The following is a 27,343-nucleotide window of genomic DNA, read 5'->3' on the forward strand; positions in this document are numbered from 1 at the left end:
GTGATGATGATGGAATCCTCGGCAGGGTGTGGTAGGCTCTTCTGCATTGCCCGGGTTAGTTATTTTTCTCCATTGAGAACGGCTTGGGGGAGAAAGGTATCAGGAATTAGGGCGACAGTTATGCTACCACATCAAGCCAAAGTGGAGGATGTGTGTTTGTGCTGAAGAGGTTTGCATCGTGGGCCTGCTGCATAATTGCATAATTCCTGGATTTTCTGCATGCTTCACACCAAAGCTTCCCACCTGCTGAAAAGAGATGGAGACGGTTGAGGCAGGGAAAAGTCAGAAGCAGAGGGGTACAGGGCTGAGTGCAAGGAAAATTAGGAGCTTCCCTTGGCCACACATCCCTACCATGGCTACTCCTTCCCCCTTTCATATTTGACTCCCAACCTCTTCACCCCCATGACACAAGTACACAAAGATTATTTTTGAATTGGCAGAGCTGCATCTAACTGGCTGAGACATTTATGGGGTAGGTTGATGGGGGAGATTACGAAATGTCATCTTTCTTTTTCACCAGCATCTTAATAATTTTTATTAAGCTTATTATTGGGTCTTTCTCCTTTTTCATTATGTCACCAGACTTTGTATTCTGGTATGTCTCTACGTGACTTTTCTCATGAGGCACATTTCTACTTTTACTGTACTTCTACCTATATCAACTTTTAGTGTGTACTCTGTCCTTTTCTAAAATTCCTCCTTCAGAAGCATCAGCATGGGAGTGCAACTGAACACGAAATACACTCCATGAACTGCACTGCTATCTTCGGAATTTCAGTCTAGCTGGAAAGGTTATTTACTGAGCCCTGAATTAAGGTGGGCTCTGAAGTATCCTGCTGAAATAACATTGCCAGTGAAGGAGCTTTGTCAACTGTTAAATAACATACAAGTTACAGCCTAACCATTGTTATTTATTAATTTAAAGTGCTTACTAGTCCATTTAACTAGGTTTTATAAAGAATATTCATACATCTACCTATCCCTATAATCAGATGTGCACAGCTTACTTAAAAAAACATATGTATATATTAACACATCAACCCTACCCCCTGTGGTTTAAGACAGGGTCTTTTGTTTTGTTTTTGTTTTCTAGTTTAATAATGAAACCCTATTTCAAAACACTGATACAGTGTGGTTACTGTTACTTGATAGAGAGGTTCTCTCCTTATTGGTGCCCAATAGGAAGCCAAAGAGTATCTTTGATTGTGAGTAATGGAAGCAAACATCTTTTTACCGCTATTGCTCTGGTTTAAGAAAATCACTGATGTTTGTCAAGCTGCATCACATTCACTGGTTCAGTGTCACCACTTGCTAAGATGGTCTCTGAGATTTCCAGATGGGTCAAAGTCTCTGGCCTACCTTGTCTGGGAAGGAAAGGCCTCCTGCTGTAATGGAAGGACTAGGCCTAGACGGCGGGAGCCTGGGTAAGGCCTAAGCTGTTCTGTCATCTGCCCCCGTGTGAAACTTTGCAAGCCACTTGTCTCGACTGGTTTTAGTCAACTGATAGCTGGGAGTAATAGCATATGCCTTTTCTCACCCCAGCTTGTTCTACGCCTCCGATGGGGTCATTCTTTCAATTAAATCTCACTGCCAACCTCAATCTAAACTCAGGTCCTTTGGTGCTGTGTTGTCATGCTTAGAGGGTTGACTAGGCTCCTGTTGGGATGAGAGTAAGGCAGACATTAAGTTGAGTGTGAATTCTAGGGATCTGGAATGTCCTGCTTGTTCCCTCTCTGGGGAGAAGCAAAGATGAGCAAGACATGATATTACCTGCTGCTGTTCTCTCCCTTGAACTCCTCAGAGCAGATCTGAACCCAGAGGTTTGGGGGATGGCCCACAGTATCCAGAAACCTAAGCAACCTGGACCTGAGAGAATCTGGTATGTCTTGAGTTCCAGAAGCCTGTGAGACACAGATACGCATCTGTTATCAGATCCAAAGTCAGTGGCAGCTATAATCATTAGGTGGGGACATGGGAGTGAACAGTCTCCCGAGTACCACCGGCTCAGACTCTGCGCTGTGGCCAGTCCTTGCCCAGCACGGGCTTTTCATCCACAGAGCTTGATACATCCCCAAGGGAAGGAGAGCTTTACATTTCTGCCCCTCATTTCCAGATGTGGCCACAAAATTTAAGTCTCAGATTTTATTCTCCTTTGCTTATTATCTGAGCTTTTTTCAAAATTTTGCTTTTTGTTCTCCTGATGTCATAGTGCTGGCTGTCTCTGCATCTCTTTGGATCTTCTGGTCTTTTTTCAATTTTTGATTTCAGCATATAGAAATAAATAATCTCTTCTGGTAAAACAATCACTTCCTTCTAAGTGAAAAGTTTGGTGGTGCCTGGACAGAATATTGAAAAGACGTATAAGATCAAAGGCAGCTTATATTTGGCAGGTGCTATGGGGTTTTCCTCTAATAGAAATTCTGTATTTAAGAATGGTCTGTGTTTGTCCAGTAACAGAGTGATATTCAGATATTCCCAGCTTGAACAGTTGTCTCTAGGTTTGGCTAAGGGTCATACAGAAATGAATCTTTTAATCTTTAGAGGACATTGAATGAGAGTCAAAACTGGAATATGAAGACTTTTGGCAATCGACCTGAATCCAAATTACTCTTCCTTTTCCCATGTTTGAGGATAGTCAGACTACCAGTCCCTGGAAATCTTTGTTTAGCTTGACACATGATATAGGGGTGTTGTGTGGGTACCTAAGGCCATCCAAAAACACTGTTCATAGACTGTCAAAAAAATTCAAATCTGTTCTGTTAAAGTGTAACAACCAATTCCAGCCAAGAAGGAATTTGCAAATTTTTTAAAATTTGAAGTATAGTTGTTTTATAAGTTGTCTTAATTTCTGCTGTACAGCTATAAATGTATATAGCTGAATATATATGCATATTTTTTCATGTTCTTTTCCATTATGGTTTATCACAGGATATTGAATATAGTTCCCTATGCTATACAGTAGCACCTTGTTGTTTATCCATTCTATACATAATAGTTTGCGTCTGCTAATCCCAAACCTCCAATCCATCCCTCTCCCACCCCCTCCCCCTTGGCAAACACAGTCTGTTTTCTATGTCTGTGAGTCTGTTTCTGTTTCGTAGATATGTTCATTTGTGGCATATTTTAGATTCTACATATAGTGATCACATGGTATTTGTCTCTCTCTTTCTGACTTCACTTAATATGATAACCTCAGGGTACATCCACGTTGCTGCAAATGGCATTATTTCATTCATTTTTATGGCTGAGTAGTATTCCATTGTATGTATGTACCACATCTTCTTTATCCATTCATCTGTCGATGGACATTTTAGGTTGTTTCCATGTCTTGGCCTTTGTGAACAGTGCTGCTATGAACATAGGGGTGCATGGATCTTTTTGAATTATAGTTTTGTCTGGATATATGCCCCAGAGTGGGATTGCTCGATAATATGGTAATTCTATTTTTAGTTTTTTGAGGGACCTCCATCGTGTTTTCGATAGTGGCTGCACCAACTTACATTCCCACCAACAGTGTAGGAGGGTTCCATTTTCTCCACACCCTCTCCAGCACTTGTTATTTGTGGACTTTTTGATGATGTCCATTCTGACTAGTGTGAGGCAATACCTCATTGTAGTTTTGATTTCCAATAATTAGCAATGTTGAGTATCTTTTCATGTGCCTGTTGGCCATCTGTATGTGTTCTTTGGAGAACTGTCTATTTAGGTTGTCTGCCCATTTTTCAATTGGGTTTTTTCTTTTAATTGAATTGTATGAGCTGTTTGTATATTTTGGAGATTAATCCCTTGTCAGTTGCATAGTTTGTAAATATTTTCTCTCAGTCCGTAGGTTGTCTTTTCATTTTGTTTATGGTTTCCTTTGCTGAGCAAAAGCTTATAAGTTTGATTAGGTCCTGTTTGTTTATTTTTGTTTTTATTTCTGTTGCCTTGGGAGACTGACCTATGAAAACATCGTTTCAATTTATGTCAGAGAATGTTTTGCCTATGTTCTCTTCTAGGAGTTTTATGGCGTCGTGTCTTATATTTAAGTCTTTAAGCCATTTTGAGTTTATTTTTGTGTATGGTGTAACAGTGTATTCTAACTTCATTGGTTTAAGTGCAGCAGTCCAGCTTTCCCAATACCACTTGCTGAAGGGACTGTCTTTTGTCCATTGTATATTCTTGTCTCCTTTGTCAAAGATTAATTGACCATAGGTGTGTGGGTTTATTTCTGGGCTCTCTATTCTCGTCCGTTGATCCATATGTCTGTTTTTGTGCCAGTACCATGCTGTTTTGATTACTGTTTGCTAAAGTTTTTTTAAGGTACCATGACATTTTTTTTCTTGGTGTCTTCTGCCTTAGCATCCTGAATCTTTGGTGTAAAGTCAGTTTCAAAGATAGCTTAATTTTTTATGAGTTTGGGTTGGTTTTGTTTCATTTTGTTGGTTTTGAAGACGACAATGAAAAATAGAAAAGATGCCAACACACATACTGCCAGTACTACAAGCTATCTTGCTCAAATGCACAGACTTTCAAAGTGGCAGGAAGACTATAAGCTAGTTCAGAGACCTAAAAAAGGAAGAAATAAGCATAGCTTCCTCCTTCACATATTCTTGCTCTTGCGGAACAAAGATGAACTGAGACCCCAGCAACTTATCCAGTATTTCTGTGTCAACTTCAAACTTATATAGTTAGTCTTTCTTTTCCTTGTATCATTTTTCTTATCCAAATAAGAAGAAAGAGAAGGATTAAGAAAGGATTAATATTCGTTGAGCCTCCTGTTCTGTTACTTGTGTTTGATCTTCACAACAATCCTGGAAGGTATACATATTATCCCCATATTATAGGTGATGAAATTGAGGCTTGGGAATGTTTAGTGACTTGGGAGCTGGGATTCTAATGTGTTGCTGCAAATGGCATTATTTCATTCTTTTTTAATGGCTGAGTAATATTCCATTGTATATATGTACCACATCTTCTTTATCTATTCCTCTGCTGATGGACATTTAGGTTGCTTCCATATGTTGTCTATTGTCAACAGTGCTGCAGTGAACATTGGGGTGCATGTGTCTTTTTGAATTATGGCCTTCTCTGGGTATATGCCCAGGAGTGGGATTGTTGGATCATATGGTAGTTCTATTTTTAGTTTTTTAAGGAACCTCCATACTGTTTTCCATAGTGGCTGCACCAATTTACATTCCCACCAACAGTGTAGGAGGGTTCCCTTCTCTCCATACCCTCTCAAGCACTTGTTTGTAGACTTCTTGATGATGGCCATTCTGACTGGTGTGAGGTGATACCTTATTGTAGCTTTGATTTGCATTTCTCTAATTTTTAGCGACACTGCGCATCTTTTCATGTGCCTCTTGTCCATCTGTATGTCTTTTTGGAGAAATGTCTATTTAGGTCTTCTGCCCATTTTTTGACTGGGTTGTTTTTTTGATATTGAGCCCATGAGCTGTTTGTAAATTTTGGAGATTAACTCCTTGTCAGTCGCATTGTTTGCAAATATTTTCTCCCATTCTGTGGGTCGTCTTCGTTTTGTTTATGGTTTCCTTTGCTGTGCAAAGGCTTCTGAGTTTCATTAGGTCCCATTTGTTTATTTTTGTTTTTATTTCCATTACTCTAGGAGACGTATGCAAAAAGATATTGCTGCAATTTATGCCAAAGAGTGTTCTGCCTGTTTTCCTCTAAGAGTGTTCTAGTATCCGATCTTACATTTAGGTCCATAATCCATTTTGAGTTAATTTTTATGTATGGAGTTAAAGAATGTTCTAATTTCATTTTTTTACATGTAGCTGTCCAGTTTTCCCAGCACCATTTACTGAAGAGACTGTCTTTTCTCCATTGTATAGTCTTGACTCCTTTGTTGTAGATTGTGACCATAGGTGTGTGCGTTTATTTCTGGGCTTTCTATCCTATTCCATTGATCTATATTTCTGTTTTTGTTCCAGTACCATACTGTTCTGATGACTGTAGCTTTGTAGTATAGTCTGAAGTTAGGGAGCCTGATTCCTCCATCTCCATTTTTCTTTCTGAAGATTGCTTTGGCTATTCAAGGTCTTTTGTGTCTGCATACAAATTTTAAGATTTCTTGTTCTAATTCTATGGAAAATGCCATTGGTAATTTGATAGGGATTGCATTTGTAGATTGCCTTGGGCAGTATAGTCATTTTGACAATATGATAATATTTTGACAATTTTGACATTTTGACAATTTTGACAATATTTCTTCCAATCCAAGAACACGGTATATCTTTCCATCTGTTTGTGTCATCTTCAATTTCTTTCATCAGCATCTTATAGTTTTCTGAATACAGATCTTTTGCCTCCTTAGGTAGGTTTATTCCTAGGTATTTTACTCTTTTTGATGTGATGGTAAATCGGATTGTTTCTTTAATTTCTCTTTCTGATCTTTCATTGCTAGTGTATAGAAATGCAACAGACTTCTGTATTTATTTTGTATCCTGCAACTTTACCGAATTCATTGATGAGCTCTAGTAGTTTTCTGGTAGCATCTTTAGGATTTTCTATGTATAGTATCATGTCGTCTGCAAACAGTGACAGTTTTACTTCTTCTTTCTCAGTTTGGATTCCTTTTACTTCTTTTTCTTCTCTGTCATGGCTAGGACTTCCAACACTATGTTGAATAAAAGTGGCAAGAGTGGACATCCTCGTCTTGTTCCTGATCTTACAGGAAATGCTTTCAGCTTTTCACCGTTGAGTATGATGTTAGCTGTAGGCTTGTTATATATGGCCCTTATTATGTTGAGGTAGATTCCCTCTGTGCACACTTTTGAAAGAGTTTTTATCATAAATGGATATTGAATTTTGTCAAAAGCTTTTTCTACATCTATTGAGATGATCATATGGTTTTTATTCTTCGATTTGTTGACATGGCGTATCACTGATTGATTTGTAGATATTGAAAAATCCTTGTATCCCTGGGATGAATCCCACTTGATCATGGTTTATGATCCTTTTCATGTACTGACAGATTCAGTTTTCTAGTATTTTGTTGAGGATTTCTGCATCCGTGTTCATCCGTGATATTGGCCTGTAATTTTCTTTTTTGTGGTATCTTTATCTGGTTTTGGTATCAGGGTGATTGTGGCCTCATAGAATGAGTTGGGAAGTGTTCCTTCCTCTGCAATTTTTTGGAAGACTTTGAGAAGGACTGGTGTTAGCTCTTGTCTAATTGTTGGATAGAATTCACCCGTGGAGCCATCTGGTCCTGGACTTTTGTTTGTTGGGAGTTTTTTTTTTTTTTTTTTTTTTTTTTGCGGTATGTGGGCCTCTCACTGTCGTGGCCCCTCCCGTTGCAGAGCACAGGCTCCAGACGCGCAGGTTCAGCGGCCATGGCTCATGGGCCCAGCCCCTCTGCGGCACGCGGGATCCTCCCGGACCAGGACACGAACCCGCGTCCCCTGCATTGGCAGCCAGACTCCCAACCGCTGTGCCACCAGGGAAGCCCCTGTTGGGAGTTTTTAAATCACAGTTTTAATTTCAGTACTTGTGATTGGTCTGTTCGTATTTTCTAATTCTTCCTGGTTCAGTCTTGGAAGGTTATACCTTTCTAAGAATTTGTCCATTTCTTCTATGTTATCCATTTTATTGGCATATGGTTGCTTGTAGTAGTCTCTTATGATGCTTTGTATTTCTGTGGTGTCCATTGTAACTTTTTTCATTTCTAATTTTATTGATTTGAGCCCTCTCTCTGTTTTGCTTGATGAGTCTGGCTAAAGGTTTGTCAATTTTGAACCAGTTTTTAGTTTCATTGATCTTTTCTATTGTTTTCTTTGTCTCTATTTCATTTATTTCTGCTCTGATCTTTATGATTTCTTCTAAGTTTGGATTTTGTTTGTTCTTCTTTCTCTGTTTGCTTCAGGTGTAAGGTTAGGTTATTTGAGATTTTTCTTGTTTCCTAAGGTTGTATTGTATTCCTAAGGTTGTATAAACTTCCCTCTTAAAACTGCTTTTGCTGTGTCGTGTAGGTTTTGGATTGTCATATTTTCATTTTCATTTGTCTCTAGTTATTTTTTTACTTCCTTGGATTTCTTCAATGCCCCATTGGTTGTTTAGTAGCATTTGTTTAGCCCCCACGTGTTTTTTTTTTAAAGGATTATATCATATAGACTATATTTTCTGCTCAAAATGCAGTTAAACTAGAAATCAATAACAAATATGCAATATATATTTGGAAATTATGAAACATAATTCTAAGTAACTCATAAGTCAAAGAAGAAGAAATAATGGAAATTAGAAAATATTTAAATCTCAATGATAATGAAAAATACTGCCTATCCAAATTTGTGGGATTTAGTTAAAACAATGTGTAGAGGGAAATTTATAGCATTTAAATGCTTATGTCAGGGTAGAAGGGCTGGTGATTAATGAATATATTATAATAGTCTCTACTGTTGCAAGATGAATTACACCAAAAGCTAATGGTGTAGAACAACAATAAATATCTATCTTCTCTCATAGTTTTTGTGGGTCAGGATTTCAAAAGCATGGCTACATGGTTCTGGCTTGAGGTGTCTCGTGAGGTTGCAGTCACATCATCTGAAGGCTTGAATGAAAGAGAAGCATCCACTTCCAAGGTTGTTAGCTGGCAAGCTGGTGCTGGCTGTTGGCAGGGAGGCCTCAGTTTCTCTCCACCTGGCCCTTCACAGAGGGCTGCTTATATGTTCTCATTAGATGGTGGCTAGGTTCTCCCAAGTGGGTGATCCGAAAGAGGAAAAGCCAGGCAGAAGCTATTCTTTTTGTGACCTATTCTTGGAAGCCACATACCATCATTTTTGCCACATTCTATTTGTGAGAAGTGAGTCACTAAGTCTTGTTCACAAGAGGAGGAAAATCAGGTCCCATTTTTTTTTTTAAGGAAAGGGTGTCAAAGCATTTTAAAACAATCACAATGAGCTGAGCACCTATTCATTGTAGAGGTGAGAAAAAAACTCTAGCAAAATAAGCCCAAGGAAACAGAAAAAAGGCAATTTTAAATGACAATGTCAGAAATTAACAAAATAGAAAACAGATACACAATAATCTGCAAAGTCCAAATTTGGTTTTTTGAAAAAGCTGACAAAATTGACAAACTTCTAGTGAGAATGAAGAAAAGAAGAGAGGAGGTACAAATAAACAACATGAGAAATAAGGAACAAGTACAGATGCTACAGAGAATAACGGGGGCACTGTGAGTATATTCTTTAAAAACAAGAGGATATTATACATAACTTTATGCCACTAATTTTTTAAAATCATAAACAAAATTGATACATTTCTAGAAAACTGTAACCTACTAAAACAGACTTAAGAAACAGAAAAATTGAATAATCCTATAACAATTTAAAAATCTGTCAGTAGTTTAAAATCCTCCCTCAAAAAAGAAGGTCTTACAGGTAAGCTCTACCAAGTGGAAAAATACACTAGTAATTCCAGTCTTAAACAAACTATTCCAGATTACATAAAAGGGAAAAGAAGAGGTAGGAACACTCTGTAACTCCTTTTCTGAAGCAAGAATAACCTTGATAGCAAAATCTAAACATGTCATTGCAAAATAGGAAAATTACAGGTCTAATACACGATGTGAACATTCCTTAAGACGTTAGCAAATCAAATCAAAAGTAAATTTCTATAAACGAGCAGCAAACAGAAAGTGTTCACAGCAGCACCGCTAATAATAAATAATGGAAACAACCCAAATGCCTATCAACAGTAAAATAGATACTAGAAATTATAGCATATTAACATAATGGAATATATTCAGCAATGAAAATCAATGAAATACAGCTACAAGCAGTAACACGGGTGAATCACTGGAATATAATATTGAAAAAAAGAAGCCATGAAAGAAGATGTAATAAAATTCCATAGGATTAAGTCTAAAAACATGCAAAATGATTAAACACATATGATAAAACTACAAAATCCAGGATGGTGCTCTCTCAAAGGGAAAAGAAGTTAATAGGATCAGGGAGAGGCACATAAGAAATAACAGAGGTAACAGTAATGTTCTTTATATCTTCTGTAAGCTTCATAAGCTTTCTTTTATAGCTACTCAATATTTAATTTAAAAGCCTCAAAACAACTAACAGAATGAACAATAGCTCCTGGTATGGTCTCTTCCATCTCATATGCTCTAAATTTCTTTACAGCATAGGAAGGAGTACTGCAGCTCACCATTCTATAACAATAGGTGAGAATTTTCTCCAAGCTCTCCTGAATGTTGATTTTTAAAAGAAATTTGGAATATATGCCAAATAGAACTCTTTCATAATGTTGATTATCTAGCCACATATTAAAACAACCATACCATTTGCTCTGTCATTTTAATAAGTATGTTTCTGTCTTAACCATATTCCGGCTACAAGTAAAAAAACTGGAAAGCTATTCAAGCTTTCAGTCATAATAATGTCAAAAACTGTTCTGTGGTTTTTGAATTTACCCACTCCAAATAGAACAGACAAAAAATTTTTGTTTGAATTCACTTTAACTCTCTGGTTGTTTAATCTTTTCTATTATTGTTGCAATTTGTCACCCTTAACTACCATAATACACGATTTTTAGACCTTCATACCAAAATAACTACTTGGTTCCTTAAAAATGGAGGGGGAAGGTGGGCAGGAATCCGTGGTTTCACTGAAACTATAGCATGTGTTTGACAGGCCAAAAGAAATATTCAGGAGTAGTTCCATGGCAACATAGCTTTAGACAACAAATGAACCAAAGACTGTATATGTACTGGTGGTGATAAATGCTAAATGACTGAGAGGAGTTCTATTTTTTCTGGTCTCTGATGGAGACCTGTTCTTTCAGATCCAACTCTTAGACTGTTTGAGAGCTTCAAGTAATTTAAGTAAATCCAAAAGTATAAACAATATGAATAAAACATGTTTAAACCTATTATTTCAGCTTTATTGAGGTACAATTGACATAAAATTACAAGACGTTTAAAATGTACCTTGTGGTGATTTGATGTATGTGTACATTGTGAAAGGATTCCACCCATCTCATTAATTAACACATCCATCACCTCACGTATTTATCCTTTTTGGGGGGAGGTAAGAGCATTTAAGTTCTACTCTTTCAGCAAATTTCAATTATACACTGTTATCACTACAGTCACCATGTTTTTCGTTAGATCCTCAGACCTTATTCATCTTATAACTGAAACTTTGTACCCTGTGACCAACCTCTCTTTATATCCCCCACATCCCACCCTGGCAACCACTTTTCTGCTTTGCTTCTAGCCTTTGGCTTTTTTTTTTTTTTTTTTAAGATTTCACATATAAGTGATTCTATGCAGTATTTGTCTTCCTCTGCCTGGCTTATTTGAGATTAATTACATTTAAAAAGTATTCCAACCCATGTCCTCAAAAGCTGTATAATCTTCCTTTACAAACCAGAGTTTTTATTTAAATTGTAAAAAAATATATACGTTTTGCATTTTTTTCTTATTATTCATCAATTTTATACACACCAGTGTATACATGTCAATCCCAATCGCCCATTTCATCACACCACCACCACCCCACCTCTTACCCACCTTGGTGTCCATACGTTTCTTCTCTACATCTCTGTCTCAATTTCTGCCCTGCAAACTGGTTCATCTGTACCATTTTTCTAGGTTCCACATATATCTGTTAATATACAGTATTTGTTTTTCTCCTTCTGGCTTACTTCACTCTGTATGATAGTCTCTAGATCCATCCACATCTCAACAAATGACCAATTTTGTTCCTTTTTACAGCTGAGTAATATTCCACTGTATATATGTACCACATCTTCTTTATCCATTAATCTGTCGATGGGCATTTAGGTTGCTTCCATGACCTGGCTATTGTAAATAGTGCTGCAGTGGACATTGGAGTGCATGTGTCTTTTTGAATTATGCTTTTCTCTGGGTATATGCCCAGTAGTGGGATTGCTGGATCATATGGTAATTCTATTTTTAGTTTTTTAAGGAACCTCCATACTGTTCTCCATAGTGGCTGTATCAATTTACATTCCCACCAACAGTGAAAGAGGGTTCCCTTTTCTCCACACCCTCTGCAGCAATTGTTGTTTGTAGGTTTTCTGATGATGCCCATTCTAACTGGTGTGAGGTGATACCTCATTGTAGTTTTGATTTGCATTTCTCTAATAATTAGTGATGTTGAGCAGCTTTTCATGTGCTTTTTGGCCATCTCTATGTCTTCTTTGGAGAAATGTCTATTTAGGTGTTCTGCCCATTTTTGGATTGGGTTGTTTGTTTTTTTAATATTGAGCTGCATGAGATGCTTGTAAATTTTGGAGATTAATCCTTTGTCAGTTGCTTCATTTGCAAATATTTTCTCCCATTCTGAGGGTTGTTTTTTTCGTCTTGTTTCTGGTTTCCTTTGCTATGCAAAAGCTTTGATGTTTCATTAGGTCCCATTTGTTTATTTTTGTTTTTATTTCCATTACTCTAGGAGATGGATCAAAAAAGATCTTGCTGTGATTTATGTCAAAGAGTATTCTTCCTATGTTTTCCTCTAAGAGTTTTATAGTGTCTGGTCTTACATTTAGGTCTCTAATCCATTTTGAGTTTATTTTTGTGTGTGGTGTTAGGGAGTGTTCTAATTTCATTCTTTTACATGTAGCTGTCCAGTTTTCCCAGCACCACTTATTTAAGTGACTCTCTTTTCTCCATTGTATATCCTTGCCTCCTTTGTCATACATTAGTTGACCATAAGTTGTGTGGCTTTATCTCTGGGCTTTCTATCTTGTTCCATTGATCTGTGTTTCTATTTTTGTGCCAGTACCATATTGTCTTGATTACTGTAGCTTTGTAGTATATTCTGAACTCAGGGAGTCTGATTCCTCCAGCTTCGTTTTTTCCCCTCAAGACTGCTTTGGCTATTTGGGGTCCTTTGTGTCTCCATACAAATTTTAAGATTTTTTGTTGTAGTTCTGTAAAAAATGCTATTGGTAATTTGATAGGGATCGCATTAAATCTGTAGATTGCTTTGGGTAGTATAGTCATTTTCACAATGTTGATTCTTCCAATCCAAGAACATGGTATATCTCTCCATTTGTTGGTATCATCTTTAATTTCTTTCATCATTGTCTTATAGTTTTCTGCATACAGGTCTTTTTTCTCCCTAGGTAGGTTTATTCCTAGGTATTTTATTCTTTTTGTTGCAATGGTGAATGGGATTGTTTCCTTAATTTCTCTTTCTGATCTTTCATTGTTAGCGTATAGGAATGCAAGAGATTTCTGTGCATTAATTTTGTATCCTGCAACTTTACCAAATTCATTGATTAGCTCTAGTGGTTTTCTGGTGGCATCTTTAGGATTCTCTATGTATAGTATCATGTCATCTGCAAACAGTGACAGTTTTACTTCTTCTTTTCCAATTTGCATTCCTTTTATTTCTTTTTCTTCCTTGATTGCCATGGCTAGGAATTCCAAAACTATGTTGAATAGTAGTGGCGAGAGTGGACATCCTTGTCTTGTACCTGATCTTAGAGGAAATGCTTTCAGTTTTTCACAATTGATAGGGATGTTTGCTGTAGGTTTGTCATATATGGCCTTTGTCATGTTGAGGTAGTTTCACTCTATGCCCACTTTCTGGAGAGTTTTTATCATAAATGGGTGTTGAATTTTGTCAAAAGCTTTTCCTGCATCTATCGAGATGATCATATGATTTTTATTATTCAATTCATTAATATGTCATTGATTGAATTGCATATACTGAAGAATCCTTGCATCCCTGAGATAAATCCCACTTGATCCTGGTGTATGATCCTTTTAATGTGCTGTTTGATTCTGCTTGCTAGTAATGTGTTGAGGATTTTTGCATTTATATTCATCAGTCATATTGGTTTGTAAGTTTCTTGTTTTGTGGTATCTTTATCTGGTTTTGGTATCAGGGTGATGGTGGCCACATAGAATGGGTTGGGAAGTGTTCCTTCCTCTGCAATTTTTTTGGAAGACTTTGAGAAGGATTGGTGTTAGCTCTTGTCTAATTGGATAGAATTCACCTGTGAAGCCATCTGGTCCTGGACTTTGGTTTTTTGGAAGATTTTTAATCACAGTTTCAATTTCATTACTTGAGATTGGTCTGTTCATATTTTCTGTTTCTTCCCAGTTCAGTCTTAGAAGGTTATACCTTTCTAAAAATTTGTCCATTTGTTCCAGGTTGTACATTTTATTGGCATAGAGTTGCTTGTAGTAATCTCTTAGGATGCTTTGTATTTCTGCAGTGTCTGTTGTAACTTCTCCTTTTTCATTTCTAATTTTATTGATTTGAGTCCTCTCCCTCTTTTTCTTGATGAGTGTGGATAATGGTTTATCAATTTTGTTTATCTTCTCAAAGAACCAGCTTTTAGTTTTATTGATCTTTGCTATTGTTTTCTTTGTTTCTATTTCAGCTCTGATCTTTATGATTTCTTTCCTTCTGCTAACTTTGGGTTTTGTTTGTTCTTCTTTCTCTAGTTCCTTTAGGTGTAAGGTTGGGTTGTATATTTGAGATTTTTCTTGTAGCTTGAGGTAGGCTTGTATAGCTATAAACTTCCCTCTTAAAACTGCTTTTGCTGCATCCCATAGGTTTTGGATTGTCGTGTTTTCATTGTCATTTGTCTCTAGGTATTTTTTGATTTCCTCTTTGATTTTTCAGTGACCTCTTGGTTATTTAGTAACGTATTGTTTAGCCTCCATGTGTTGGTGTTTTTTACGTTTTCTTCCCTGTAATTCATTTCTAATCTCATAGTGTTGTGGTCAGAAAAGATGCTAGATATGATTTCAGTTTTCTTAAATTTACCGAGGCTTGATTTGTGACCCAAGATGTGATCTATCCAGGAGAATGTTCCATGCGCACTTGAGAAGAAAGTGTAATCTGGTTTTGGATGGAATGTCCTATAAATATCAATTAAATCTATATGGTCTATTGTGTCATTTAAACCTTATGTTTCCTTATGTATTTTCATTTTGGATGATCTGTCCATTGGTGTAAGTGAGGTGTTAAAGTCCCCCACTATTACTGTGTTACTGTCGATTTCCTCTTTTATAGCTGTTAGCAGTTGCCTTATGTATTGAGGTGCTCCTATATTGGGTGCAATATATTTATAATTGTTATATATTTTTCCTGGATTGATCCCTTGATCATTATGTAGTGTCCTCCTTTGTCTCTTGTAACATTCTTTATTTTAAAGTCTATTTTATCTGATATGAGTATTGCTACTCCAGCTTTCTTTTGATTTCCATTTGCATGGAATATCTTTTTCTATCCCCTCACTTTGTCTGTATGTGTCCCTAGGTCTGAAGTGGGTATCTTGTAGACAGCATATAGATGGGTCTTGGTTTTGTATCCATTCAGTAAGCCTGTGTCTTTTGGTTGGAGTACCTAATCCATTTATGTTTAAAGTAATTATCGATACATATGTTCCTATGACCATTTACTTAATTGTTTTGGGTTTGTTTTGTACGTTCTTTTCTTCTCGTGTTTCCCATTTAGAAAAGTTCCTTTAGCATTTGTTTTAGAGCTTGTTTGGTGGGGCTGAATTCTCTTAGCTTTTGCTTGTCTCTAAAGCTTTTGATTTCTCCATTGAATCTGAATGAGATCCTTGCCAGGTAGAGTAATCTTGGTTGTACGTTCTTCCCTTTCATCACTTTAAGTCTATCATGCCACTCCCTTCTGACTTGTAGAGTTTCTGCTGAGAAATCAGCTGTTAACCTTATGGGAGTTCCCTTCTATGTTATTTGTCATTCTTCCCTTGCTGCTTTCAATAATTTTTGTCTTTAATTTTTGTCAATTTGATTACTATGTGTCTCGGCGTGTTTCTCCTTGGGTTTATCCTGTTTGGGACTCTCTGTACTTCCTGGACTTGGGTGGCTACTTCCTTTCCCATGTTAGGGAAGTTTTTGACTATAATCTCTTGAAATATTTTCTCTGGTCCTTTCTTTCTTCTCCTTCTGGGACCCCTATAATGCGAATGTTGTTGCATTTAATGTTGTCCCAGACGTCCCTTAGGCTGTCTTCATTTCTTTTCATCCTTTTTTCTTTATTCTGTTCTGCAGCAGTGAATTCCACTATTCTGTCTTCCAGGTCACTTATCCGTTCTTCTGCCTCAGTTATTCTACTATTGATTCCTTCTAGTGTAGTTTTCATTTCAGTTATTGTATTGTTCATCTCTGTTTGTTCTTTAATTCTTCTAGGTCTTTGTTAAACATTTCTTGCATCTTCTTGATCTTTGCCTCCAGTCTTTTTCCAAGGTCTTGGATCATCTTCACTATCATTATTCTGAATTATTTTTCTGGAAGGTTGCCTATCTCCACTTCATTTAGTTGTTTTTCTGGGGTTTTATCTTTTTCCTTTATCTGGTACATAGCCCTTTGCCTTTTCATCTTGTCTTTCTGTGAATGTGGTTTTTGTTCCACAGGCTGCAGGATTGTAGTTCTTCTTGCTTCTGCTGTCTGCCTTCTGGTGGATGAGGCTATCTAAGAGGCTTGTGCAAGTTTCCTGATGGAAGGGTCTGGTGATGGGTAAAGCTGACTGTTGCTCTGTTGGGCAGAGCTCAGTAAAACTTTAATCCTCTTGATTGCTTATGGGTGGGGCTGGGTTCCCTCCCTGTTGGTTGTTTGGCCTGAGGCAACCCAGCACTGGAGCCTACCCGGCTCTTTGGTGGGGCTAATGGCAGACTCTGGGAGGGCTCACGCCAAGTAGTACTTCCCAGAACTTCTGCTGCCAGTGTCCTTGTCCCCACGGTGAGCCACAGCCACCCCCGCCTCTTCAGGAGACCCTCCAACACTAGCAGGTAGGTCTGGTTCAGTCTCCCCTGGGGTCACTGCTCCTTCCCCTGGGTTCTGATGCGCACACTACTTTGTGTGTGCCCTCCAAGAGTGGAGTCTCTGTTTCCCCCAGTCCTGTCGAAGTCCTGCAATCAAATCCCGCTAGCCTTCAAAGTCTGATTCTCTAGGAAATCCTCCTCCCGTTGCCGGACCCACAGGTTGGGAAGCCTGACGTGGGGTGCAGAACCTTCACTCCAGTGGGTGGACTTCTATGGTATAAGTGTTCTCCAGTTTGTGAGTCACCCATCCAGCAGTTATGGAATTTGATTTTACTGTGATTGCACCCCTCATACCATCTCATTGTGGCTTCTCCTTCGTCTTTGGATGTGGGGTATCTTTTTTGGTGAGTTCCAGTGTCTTCCTTTCGATGATAGTCCAGCAGCTAGTTGTGATTCTGTTCTCACAAGAGAGTGAGAGCAAGTCCTTCTACTCCATCTTGGTTCAGGCCATATATCCCCCACGTTTTTTAGTTTTATTTTCTTGTAGTTGATTTCTAATCTCATACGTTGTGGTTGGAAAAGATGCTTGATATGATTTCAGTTTTTTCAAATTTACCAATTTATGCTTTGTGGCCCAGCATGTGATCAATCCTGGAGAATGTTCCTTGTGCACTTGAGAGGAATGTGTATTTTGCTGCTTTTGGATGGAATGCTCTATAAACATCAATTAAGTCCATCTGGTCTAATGTGTCATTTAAGGCCTGTGTTTCCTTATTGATTTTCTGTCTGGATGATCTGTCCATTGATGAAAGTGGGGTGTTAAAGTCCCCTACTATTACTGTGTTACTGTCAGTTTCTCCTTCTGTGGCTTTTAGTATTTGCCTTAAATATTGAGGTGCTCCTATATTGGGTGCATATATATTTACAATTGTCATATCTTCTTCTTGGACTGTTCCCTTGATCATTATGTAGTGTCCTTCTTTGTCTCTTGTAATAGTCTTTATTTTAAAGTCTATTTTGTCTGCTATGAGTATTGCTACTCCAGCTTTCTTTTGATTTCCATTTGCATGGAATGCCTTTTTACATCCACTCACTTTCAGTCTAAATGTGTCCCTAGATCTGAAGTGCTCTTTTAGACAGCATATATACAGGTTTTTGTATCCATTCAGCTAGTCTATGTCTTTTGGTTGGAGCATTTAATCTGTTTATGTTTAAGGTAATTATTGATATGTATGTTCTTATTGCCATTTTGTTAATTGTTTTGGATTTGTAGGTCTTTTTTCTTCCCTTCCTCTTTTGTTCTCTTGTGATTTGATGACTAACTTTAGCATTGTGTTTGAATGCCTTTTCCTTTTTTGTGTGTGTCTCTGTTGTACATTTTCGGTTTGTGGTTACCATGAGGTTTTGCTATAGCAGTCCATATATAAACAATATTGTTTTGTTTGCAGTACGCGGGCCTCTCACTGTTGTGGCCTCTCCCGTTGTGGAGCACAGGCTCCGGACGTGCAGGCTCAGCGGCCATGGCTCATGGGCCCAGGCCCTCCGTGGCATGTGGGATCTTCCCGGACCGGGGCACAAACCTGTTTCCCCTGCATCGGCAGGCAGACTCTCAACCACTGCGCCACCAGGGAAGCCCAAACAAGATTGTTTTAAGTTGCCAGTCTTTTAATTTCAAATGCATTTCCTGTATCCTGCATTTTTGCTCTCTTCTCACAGTTGCTGGGTTTGATATCATATTTGTGTCCCTATGATTCCCTACCTTTACTGTATGTTTGCCTTTACCAGTGAGTTTTTCCATTCGTAATTTTCTTGTTTCTAGTTGTGGCCTTTTCTTTTGCCCATAGAGAAGTTCCTTTAGTGTTTGTTGCAAAGCTGGTCTGTTGGTGCTGAATTCTCTTAGCTTTTGCTTGTCTGTAAAGCTTTTGATTTCTCCACTGAATCTGAATGAAAGCCTTGCTGGGTATTCTTGGTTGTAGGTTATTCCCTTTCATCACATTAACTATATCGTGCCACTCCCTTCTGGCCTGCAGAGTTTCTGCTGAGAAATCAGCTGCTAACCTTATGGGAATTCCGTTGTATGTTATTTGTTGCTTTTCCCTTGTTGCTTTTAACATTTTTTGTCAATTTTATTACTATGTGTATTACTATGATTACTATGTGTCTTGTTCATCTGTTTGTTTTTCAGTTTTTCTAGGTCTTTGTTAAACATTTCTTGTATCTTCTCGATCTGTGTGCCTCCATTCTTTTTCTGAGATCTCAGATCATCTTTACTATCATTACTCTGAATTATTTTTCAGGTAGATCGCCTATCTATCTCCCCTTCACTGAGTTGTTGTTCTGGGGTTTTATCTTGTTCCTTCATCTGGGACATATTTCTCTGCCATCTCAATTTGTCTAACTTTCTGTGATTGCAGTTTCCATTCTGCGGGCTGCAGGATTGTATTTCTTCTTACTTCTGCTGTCGCCTCCCCCTGGTGGATGAGACTGTTTAAGAGGCTTGTGTAGGCTTCCTGGTGGGAGGGACTGGTTCCTGCCCATGGGTGGGTGGAGCTGAGTCTTGTCCCTCTGGTGGGCAAGGCCATGTCAGGGGGTGTGTTTATCAGGCAGCTGTGTGCTCAGGAAGACATTAAGCAGCCTGTCTGCTGATGGGTGGGGCTGTGTTCCTACCCTGTTGGTTATCTGGCCTGAGGCATCCTAGCACTGGAGCCTACAGGCTGTTGGGTGGGGCCAGGACTTGGTGAGAAAATGGCAGCCTCCAAGAAGGCTCATGCCAATGAGTACTCCCCAGAACTACCACACTACCACCACCAGTGTCCTTGTCCCTGCAGTGAGCCACAGCTGCCCCCAACCCCTGCTTCTGCAGGAGACCCTCCAATACTAGCAGGTAAGTCTAGCCCAGTCTATTATGAGGTCACTGCTTTTTTCCCCTGGGTCCTGGTGCATACAAGACCCTGTGTGCACCCTCCAAGATAGAGTTTCTGTTTCCCCCAGTCCTGGGGAATCCCTGTGACCAAAACCCACTGGCCTTCAAAGCCAGATTCTCTGGGGGCTCCTCCTCCCATTGCCAGACTCCCAGGCTGGGGAGCCTGACACAGGGCTCAGAACTTTCACTCCTGTGGGAGAACTTCTGTTTCCAGTTTTTGGGTCACCCACCTGGCATGTATGGGATTTGATTTTATTGAGATTGTACCCCCTCCTACTGTCTTGTTGTGGCTTCTTCTTTGTCTTTGGATGCAGGTTATCTTTTTTGGTAGGTTTCAGCATTTTTTGGTCAATGGTTTTACAGCAGTTAGTTGTGATTTTGGTGTTTCCATAAGAAGTGGTGAGCTCACCTTCTACTCCGCCATCTTGTCTCCTCTCAAGTAACAGTGAATTTAAATGTACAGTTTTGGAGGTTGGAAGTTCAAAACCAGTCTCACTGGGCTAAAGTCCAGGTGTTGGCAGGGCTGGTTCCTTCTGGAGGCTCTCAAAACATCTAGCTTTGAAAATGATGGGGCTCACATCCATGAGACCCACAAGGCTATAGCAAACTGAGAAACAGTTCTTAAAGACTTACCTGGCTACCCCCCAGGACCCAGCGCTAAGGTAGCTGACTGAAAAGTGCCCAGTCTGTGAAAGAGGCGTATCTGCTTGTCTGAAAGTTTCAGTCTGAGGGGCAGCCATCTAATTTAACATACATCTAGGAGCCAACTGAAATACTCTCCAAAGATGGATGCTTGTGGCTGCCATCTTTGCCCTGTCCCTCCACCTCCCTCCAGGATCCTGGAATCTCCTGGAAAAGAGTCTGTGCACTCGTCTGGTGCACTGTTTTTTGCAGTTGCCACCCAGAGGCTACCCCTTGATTTCCTGGGTCTGTTGGCCAGCACGTCTTTTGTTCATAAATCCCACAGAACTGTAACAAACAGAGAAGGAGTTCTTAACCAGCTACACTCAGGGCACAGTGGAGAGGCAGCAGACTGAAAACCCAGTCTTTCTGTGAAAGAGGACTATTAGTTTATCTTCTGTGAAAGAGGACTATTAGTTTATCTTCATAGTTGTGGCCTGAGGAGCAGGATTCTAATTAAATACACTTCTAGCGACTGACTACAATCATTCATCAGAGGCCACTGGGCACCATCTTCACTCTCAACCTATGCCGTACCCCAGATCACCAGCGTCTCCAAGAAAGGAGCCTGTGTACCCATCTGTACCCCTTGGCTTTTTTGGCTCCTGCCCAGAGAACACATCCCTTGATAGCCTGGCTCTTGGCCAACATGGCTTGTGTTCATGAGTGCAAGAGATGAACAAAGCAAACAAAGAAATGGTTCTTAACTGGCTGTCAGTCACCCCAGGGCTCAGTACAGAGGGAGTAGACAGAAACACCCATCTCCCAGTCTTCCCCCAGAAGAGGTATATTTGTATACTTTCGAATCTGTGGGTTTGGCTCCCAATCTGCCTGCTGACTGAGATACTCCCCTTTGGGATACTGACAGGTCTTGGCACACCCTCAACTACTGGAGCCATTAAGACTAAAGTAAGCTGCTTGGATAATCATGAAAGTTTGAGAGAAAACCCAGAGCTGGGGCAGGGTTGAACAGTAAGTTCACCTCTTACACAAAGCCACTCCTTCAAGACTGGAAGAGATGGTTGTTTTATATAATGCATAGAAACCAACACAGAGAGTCAACACAGAGGAATATGTTCCAAATGAAAGAACAAGATAAAACCCCAGAAAAGAGCTTAATGAAATAGAGGTAGGTGATTTACCTGATAAAGAGTTCAAAATAATGGTCATAAAGATACTCACTGAGCTCAGTAGAACTATGCATGAACAAAATGAGAATTTCAACAAAGAGAAAGAAAATATAAGGAAGTACCAAATAAAAGTCATAGAACTGAAAAATACAGTAGAGGAGTTCAACAGCAGACTAGATGAGGCAGAAGAAAGGATAAGTGAACCTGAAGACAGGACAATGGAATTCATCCAATCAGAGCAGCAAAAAGAAAAAGAATGAAAAAGAGTGAAGATGGCTTAAAGAACTTATGGGACAACATCAAACAGACAAACATTTGCATTATAGGGGTCCCAGAAGGAGAGAGAGAAAAAGGAATATAAAACTTATTTGAAGGAAAAATGGCTGAAAAGTTCCCTAACCTGGGGAAGGAAGCAGACATCCAGATCCAGGAAGCCTGGAGAGTTCCAAATAAGATGAACCGAAAGAGACCCACATCAAGACACATTGTAATTAAAGTATCAAGAGTTAAAGATATCACCTTACCCCTGTTAGAAAGGCTATTGTCAAAAAAGACAAGAAGCAACAAGTGTTGGCAAGGATGTGGAGAAAAGGGAACCCTTGTGCACTGTTGATGGGAATGTAAATTGGTGTAGCACTATGGAAAACAGTATAGAGATTCTAAGAAAAATCAAAAATAGAACTACCATATGATCCAGTAATTCTACTTCTGGGTATTTATCCAAAAGAAATGAGAAAACTAACTTGAGAAGATATCTGCACCCACCATGTTCACTGCAGCATTATTTATAATAGCTGAGACACAGAAGCAACTTAATTGGATGGATGAATAAAGAAAATGTGGTATATTTATACAATGGAATACTATTCTGCCATAAGAAGAAATCTTGCCATTTGTGACAATATGAACAGACACTGAGGGCATTATACTAATTTATATCAATAAATCAGAGAAACACAAATAGCTTATGATGTCACTTATATGTGGAATCTTTAAAAAAAAAAAAACCAACTCATGATATAGAGAATAGATTGGTAGTTGCCAGAGGCAGGGGGTGGGGGAAAATAGGTGAAAGGCAGTCAAAAAGTACAAACTTCCAGTTATAAAATAAATAAGTCCTGGGGATGTAATGTACAGCATGGTAAACATAGTTAAATACTGTATTGTATATTTGAAATTAGCTAAGAGTAAATCTTAAAAGTTTTCATCACAAGAAAAATAATGTGTATGTTAACTGGGCATATTGTGGTGACTGTTACACAATACATATATTAAATCATTATGTTGTACACCTGAAACTAATATGTTATATTTTTATTATATCTCAATTTTTTTTTAAGTTTACCATCCCTTCTGAAACACTCAACTCAAAACAGCTAATAAATATTGGGCATATTTTTCTTAAATAATTACAAGAATTTTTTTTCATATGCCATAAAATGTGGTATTAACATTTAATTCTCTTTTTGTCTTGCAGGTGTAAAGGGTCAAATTTTTGATCAGAATGGGACTCCATTACCCAATGTAACTGTAGAAGTCCAAGACAGAAAACATGTCTGCCCCTATAGAACCAACAAATTTGGAGAGTATTACCTCCTTCTCTTGCCTGGGTTCTATGTAATAGAGGTAAGTATACAATGCTAATAACTATTGTTATTAAAATATTATAGAACTCACAATACTTACTTACCTAGAAAGGATCTAAAATAAGTCTGGAAAGTCCAAAGGTAGATACATCAGGACAGAATAAAAGGCCAACTTGCATTTAGCAGGGAGTGGGTGAGGTGGCAATAATAGGAAGAAACTCAGAAAATCATGTTTTTTCCCCAACTGGCAATTTTTCAAATAGAAACCAAATCCCATTTCGGGTGGTACCTTTTATGATAAAAAATGGAACAAACCTTATCAATAAGAATAAATAAACAATGTGGGGTGGTGGGATGAACTGGGAGATTGGGATTAACATATATACACTACTATGTATAACATAGATAACTAATAAGAACCTACTGTATAGCACAGGGAACTCTACTCAATGCTCTGTGGTGTCCTAAATGGGAAGGAAATCCAAAAAGGAGGGGATATATACATACATAGAGCTGATTCATTTTGCTGTACAGCAGAAACTAACACAACATTGTAAAGCAACTATATTCCAATAAAAATTTAAAAACACAAAAATACAATGTGGCCACAGTTCTTCCAAGCTTCATGGAATACCAGTTTAACATCTGTTCCATGAACCATAACTTCTACTATTAAAAATTGATTGCGACACAAGTTCCTTAGAATTCACTACAAATAAAATTTGATCCACAAAGTTTACCACTATATTAAGTGATACATATTTTGCAGCCTGCTCATGAGCAAACGATGGTGAGTTTTCCAATCAATGCAAGTAAAATTCCAGATTTTAATTTTATTTAGATGCATGTTTCTAAGGCTTTTCTTCCTCTAAGGACACATGGACTAGTTTGAGGCTGAGTGAGTTTATGTGAATGAACTAAATGAATAAGTATCTGATTTATTTGGCCAGATTATGACTCTTCCTCTTTGATGTGACTTTAAGAATGTCAAGATTCATCTAGTTTGCTTAGTGGGTCTAACGCCAGCCATAGTAGTCATTCCGTATAGAGCTACTCCTGAGAGAAGGTAGTCATCTATTCTGTAGTAAAAACTGGCTTTGTAGTTGTTTCATCTTTAGGACATAATAAAGGGCATGGTTTTCAGTTCATAAAACTCTAGGATTAAAAACCCCTGCTCCATAGGTTATCACCAAAGTACTCAGCACTTTGAGTGAGGGGCTCATGCTTTTCTTGAGTATCTTTCCTCCTACCGAGGACATGAATAGAGCTGGAAAGACCTCAACTCACTATGAATCTTTGCCTAAAAAGACCCTTTATTTTCCTGTTATTTACTGTGACATTTTCATTCTGTGAAAAAAAAAGGGTTTTCCTTATAGTGAATCTATCAACAAACTGTTTTTATGCAATCCCATAAATAAGCCACATCTTGGATATATGTATAACAGATTCACTTTGCTATACACCTGAAACTAACAATTTGTAAATTAACTATACTCCAATAAAAAATTTAAAAAATAAGCCACATATTTATAGAATAAAGTTATGAATTGTTCATTTCCAATTAGACTAACTCAGCACAAGTTGGCTTTAGTTACTAGCTCTAGGACAAAAACAGAAGGTAAGAAAGACTCTGGAAGCTGAAATGAATGGCTAAAATACATGCCAATTAGTGGTTATGTAAATGTTTAATAAAAGCATTTCTCAGTAGCAATAGTCTATAGTTAGTTCAGTATTTGTCATTATTTTCCTGATCATTTCCTCCACCAAAAAGATAAATCTAGCTGAAGATTCAGACTCATGGACAAAACCAGGTAAAATCAAAGCTTTTTAAAGAAGCAATAACTTATATATACACTTAGATCAGCTGCAAGGAAAATGGAATAAATTGAGAAAAAAATTCCACTTATAAATAATCTTGACACAGAATCAGGATATTAAGTACAGACTTGAGACAAAGAGGAATAGTCAGCTCTTTACCTTTGCGCTCCATGAAAACGATGGGGACAGAAATCAGTCTATTGCTTCTGACTTACATCTTCAGATAAAGGAACTGTCTTTATTTCACTTTGTAATTCTCAGCAACAGCGTTAACAACTGCGGTCCATATCAGTAGGCACTTGGTAACTCATTCACCAAGCAGGACTGAAGCTGTTTCTAGCCTGGGGAGACCTGGCAGGTTGTTACATGTGTTTCATAAAGGCTGCATTTTAGTGGTGGATATCAGTGTTTTTCACTGTTGGCACCACAAAACATCTGAAATCACTCAGATAACTTTCTTGTTTCCTCTCAGGTTACAGTCCCTGGACACAATCCACATCTCACAGAGGTGACTATTCCCCCAAAATCCCAGAACTTCAGTGCTCTTAAAAAGGATATTTTACTTCCATTCACAGGGCAATTGGATCATATCCCAGAGTCAGATCCTTTATGTCCTATAATTCCTCTTTACAGAGATTTGCAAGGCCACTCAGCTGCAACAAAGCCCAGTCTGTTCTTATTTTTAGTGACTCTTTTTCACATATTGTTCAAATAAAGCAGAATGTGAAACTCAACCCCCATCACCACCTGGAATCAGGGCTTACTCATGCCAGGTTACTGCAACTCTAACTCCCTCTGTGGGACCTTGACTGGATAAACTTCACGGTCCTTCCCTAAGAAGAGAAATGTTTGTTTCCAAATCCTGCAACAAGCAAAGTATGGTGATAATGAAAGGAATGATTTAGTCTTAATGATGGAAGACACCTACCCATCAAGTACTGCTCACTTACACTTAATCTTGAAGTAGTCTTAGAAATTTGTAAGAAGTTAAACTTGAGAAGCATGAAAGAAGTTCCTGCAAGAAAAAAAGGAGGTAATTTTGTATACAGAGAGCCATTTGAATATAAGCAATGAAGATGAATATTTGTTGATCACCTACTATATACAAGACCTTGCCATGTGTACTATATGTGAAGAGATAGTGCCATATATAATTCTCAGTGCAGGGAAAAATGATGATAGGACTGGGAATATTAAGTTTTGCCAACGTTCTAAGGAAATATGAGAGAAAACAGGCAACCACGTCTCAGTGGCCCAAGAAAATATGGGCCTGATGGGATGACAAATTTGTCTACTGAGCCCCAAAATAAGAGGTCAATTACGGTAAGGGTCCCTGCCTTTCTGCAAGCAGATGTCACAGTCTTCTCTTATGCTGATGACCCCCAAATGCCTGAGCTTCAGACTCAGGTCTGACTGCCCACTGGACACATCTACCTGGATGTGACCCATAGATACCTCAAACTCATCATGTTGAAAAATTGAACATACTTCTCTCCCCAGAGCTGCTCTTCCTCCTGCATTCTGTCTCAGTTACTGATAGCACCAAACTAGAAACCTGGGAGTCACCCTTGATACCTCCTCCTCCTCCTCCATCCCATCTATCCAGTCAGTCACTAAAGATTGATGTTATTTGTATGTGTTGATTGATTCTACCCTCTCTTGATGGCTACTAACACCACAAGGTTTAGGCCATCATAGCTCACCTGTACCACGGCAACAGCTCTACTGGTCTCTTGCTTCCAGCTTTCTCCTTTTCAAATCCAACCTCCACACAGCACTGGGGAAAGGGGTCTATTTAAAACAAAAATCAGCAATCAACTGCTTGTAGTTCCTACACACATAACACGCTGTGTGTCCCCTGTGTCTGCAATGACATTCTGACCCACTACATTTTCTTTCCCACTCCTCCTTTAAAACCCAGTTCAGGTTGTTTAATGGGTACAGAGTTTCTGTTTGTCATGATGAGAAAGTTCTGGAAATAGATAGTGATGATGGTTGTACAACATTTAATGCCACTGAATTGTATACTCAAAACTGGTTAAAATTGTAAATTTTGTTATGTATATTATACCACAATAAAAAAAGAGGATAGTGACTATTAAATATTAAAATAATGCTTCATTAGGTGCTTCATAATAATGTACTCTAGAAAGTGAAGGCTCCAAGGCATACATGCTGTGTAAATTACATATCTTACTTAGGTGAAACTCCAACAGAAACAAAGACTAGTCTGTTAAAGAGTAAACAAGTAAAATATAAAGATCAATGATGATTCCCTTAAAAAAAACAACAACAGTTCAGGTATCAACTCCTCTGGGAAACCTTTGCTGACCATTGTCCCATTCCACTCAGTTTCACCCCCTCCCAGCCTCTTTGCTCCACAAATTAAACAGGTTACCTCTGTTGTGGGATTTATAACACTGCATTATGCTCTTCTATTTCCATGAGTGATTTTCTCTGGCAGAGTGTGAGGT

General features: G+C 38.4%; 1 protein-coding gene across 2 annotated transcripts in view; it reads left to right on the forward strand.

Annotated features, from left to right (window-relative positions):
* Window positions 1-26,749, forward strand: part of CPM (carboxypeptidase M) — an 86,146-nt gene extending 59,397 nt beyond the window's left edge. For both annotated transcript variants that reach the window (XM_065887590.1, XM_065887591.1), the window contains 2 exons: window positions 22,943-23,091; window positions 25,342-26,749. In XM_065887590.1, coding sequence (XP_065743662.1) covers window positions 22,943-23,091; window positions 25,342-25,584 — 392 coding nt within the window. In that variant the 3' untranslated portion in view covers window positions 25,585-26,749. The remainder of the gene's footprint in view (window positions 1-22,942; window positions 23,092-25,341) is intronic.
* Window positions 26,750-27,343: the final 594 nt, after the last annotated feature.

This window comes from Phocoena phocoena, chromosome 11 (genome assembly GCF_963924675.1).
Source record: "Phocoena phocoena chromosome 11, mPhoPho1.1, whole genome shotgun sequence".
NCBI lineage: Eukaryota > Metazoa > Chordata > Mammalia > Artiodactyla > Phocoenidae > Phocoena > Phocoena phocoena.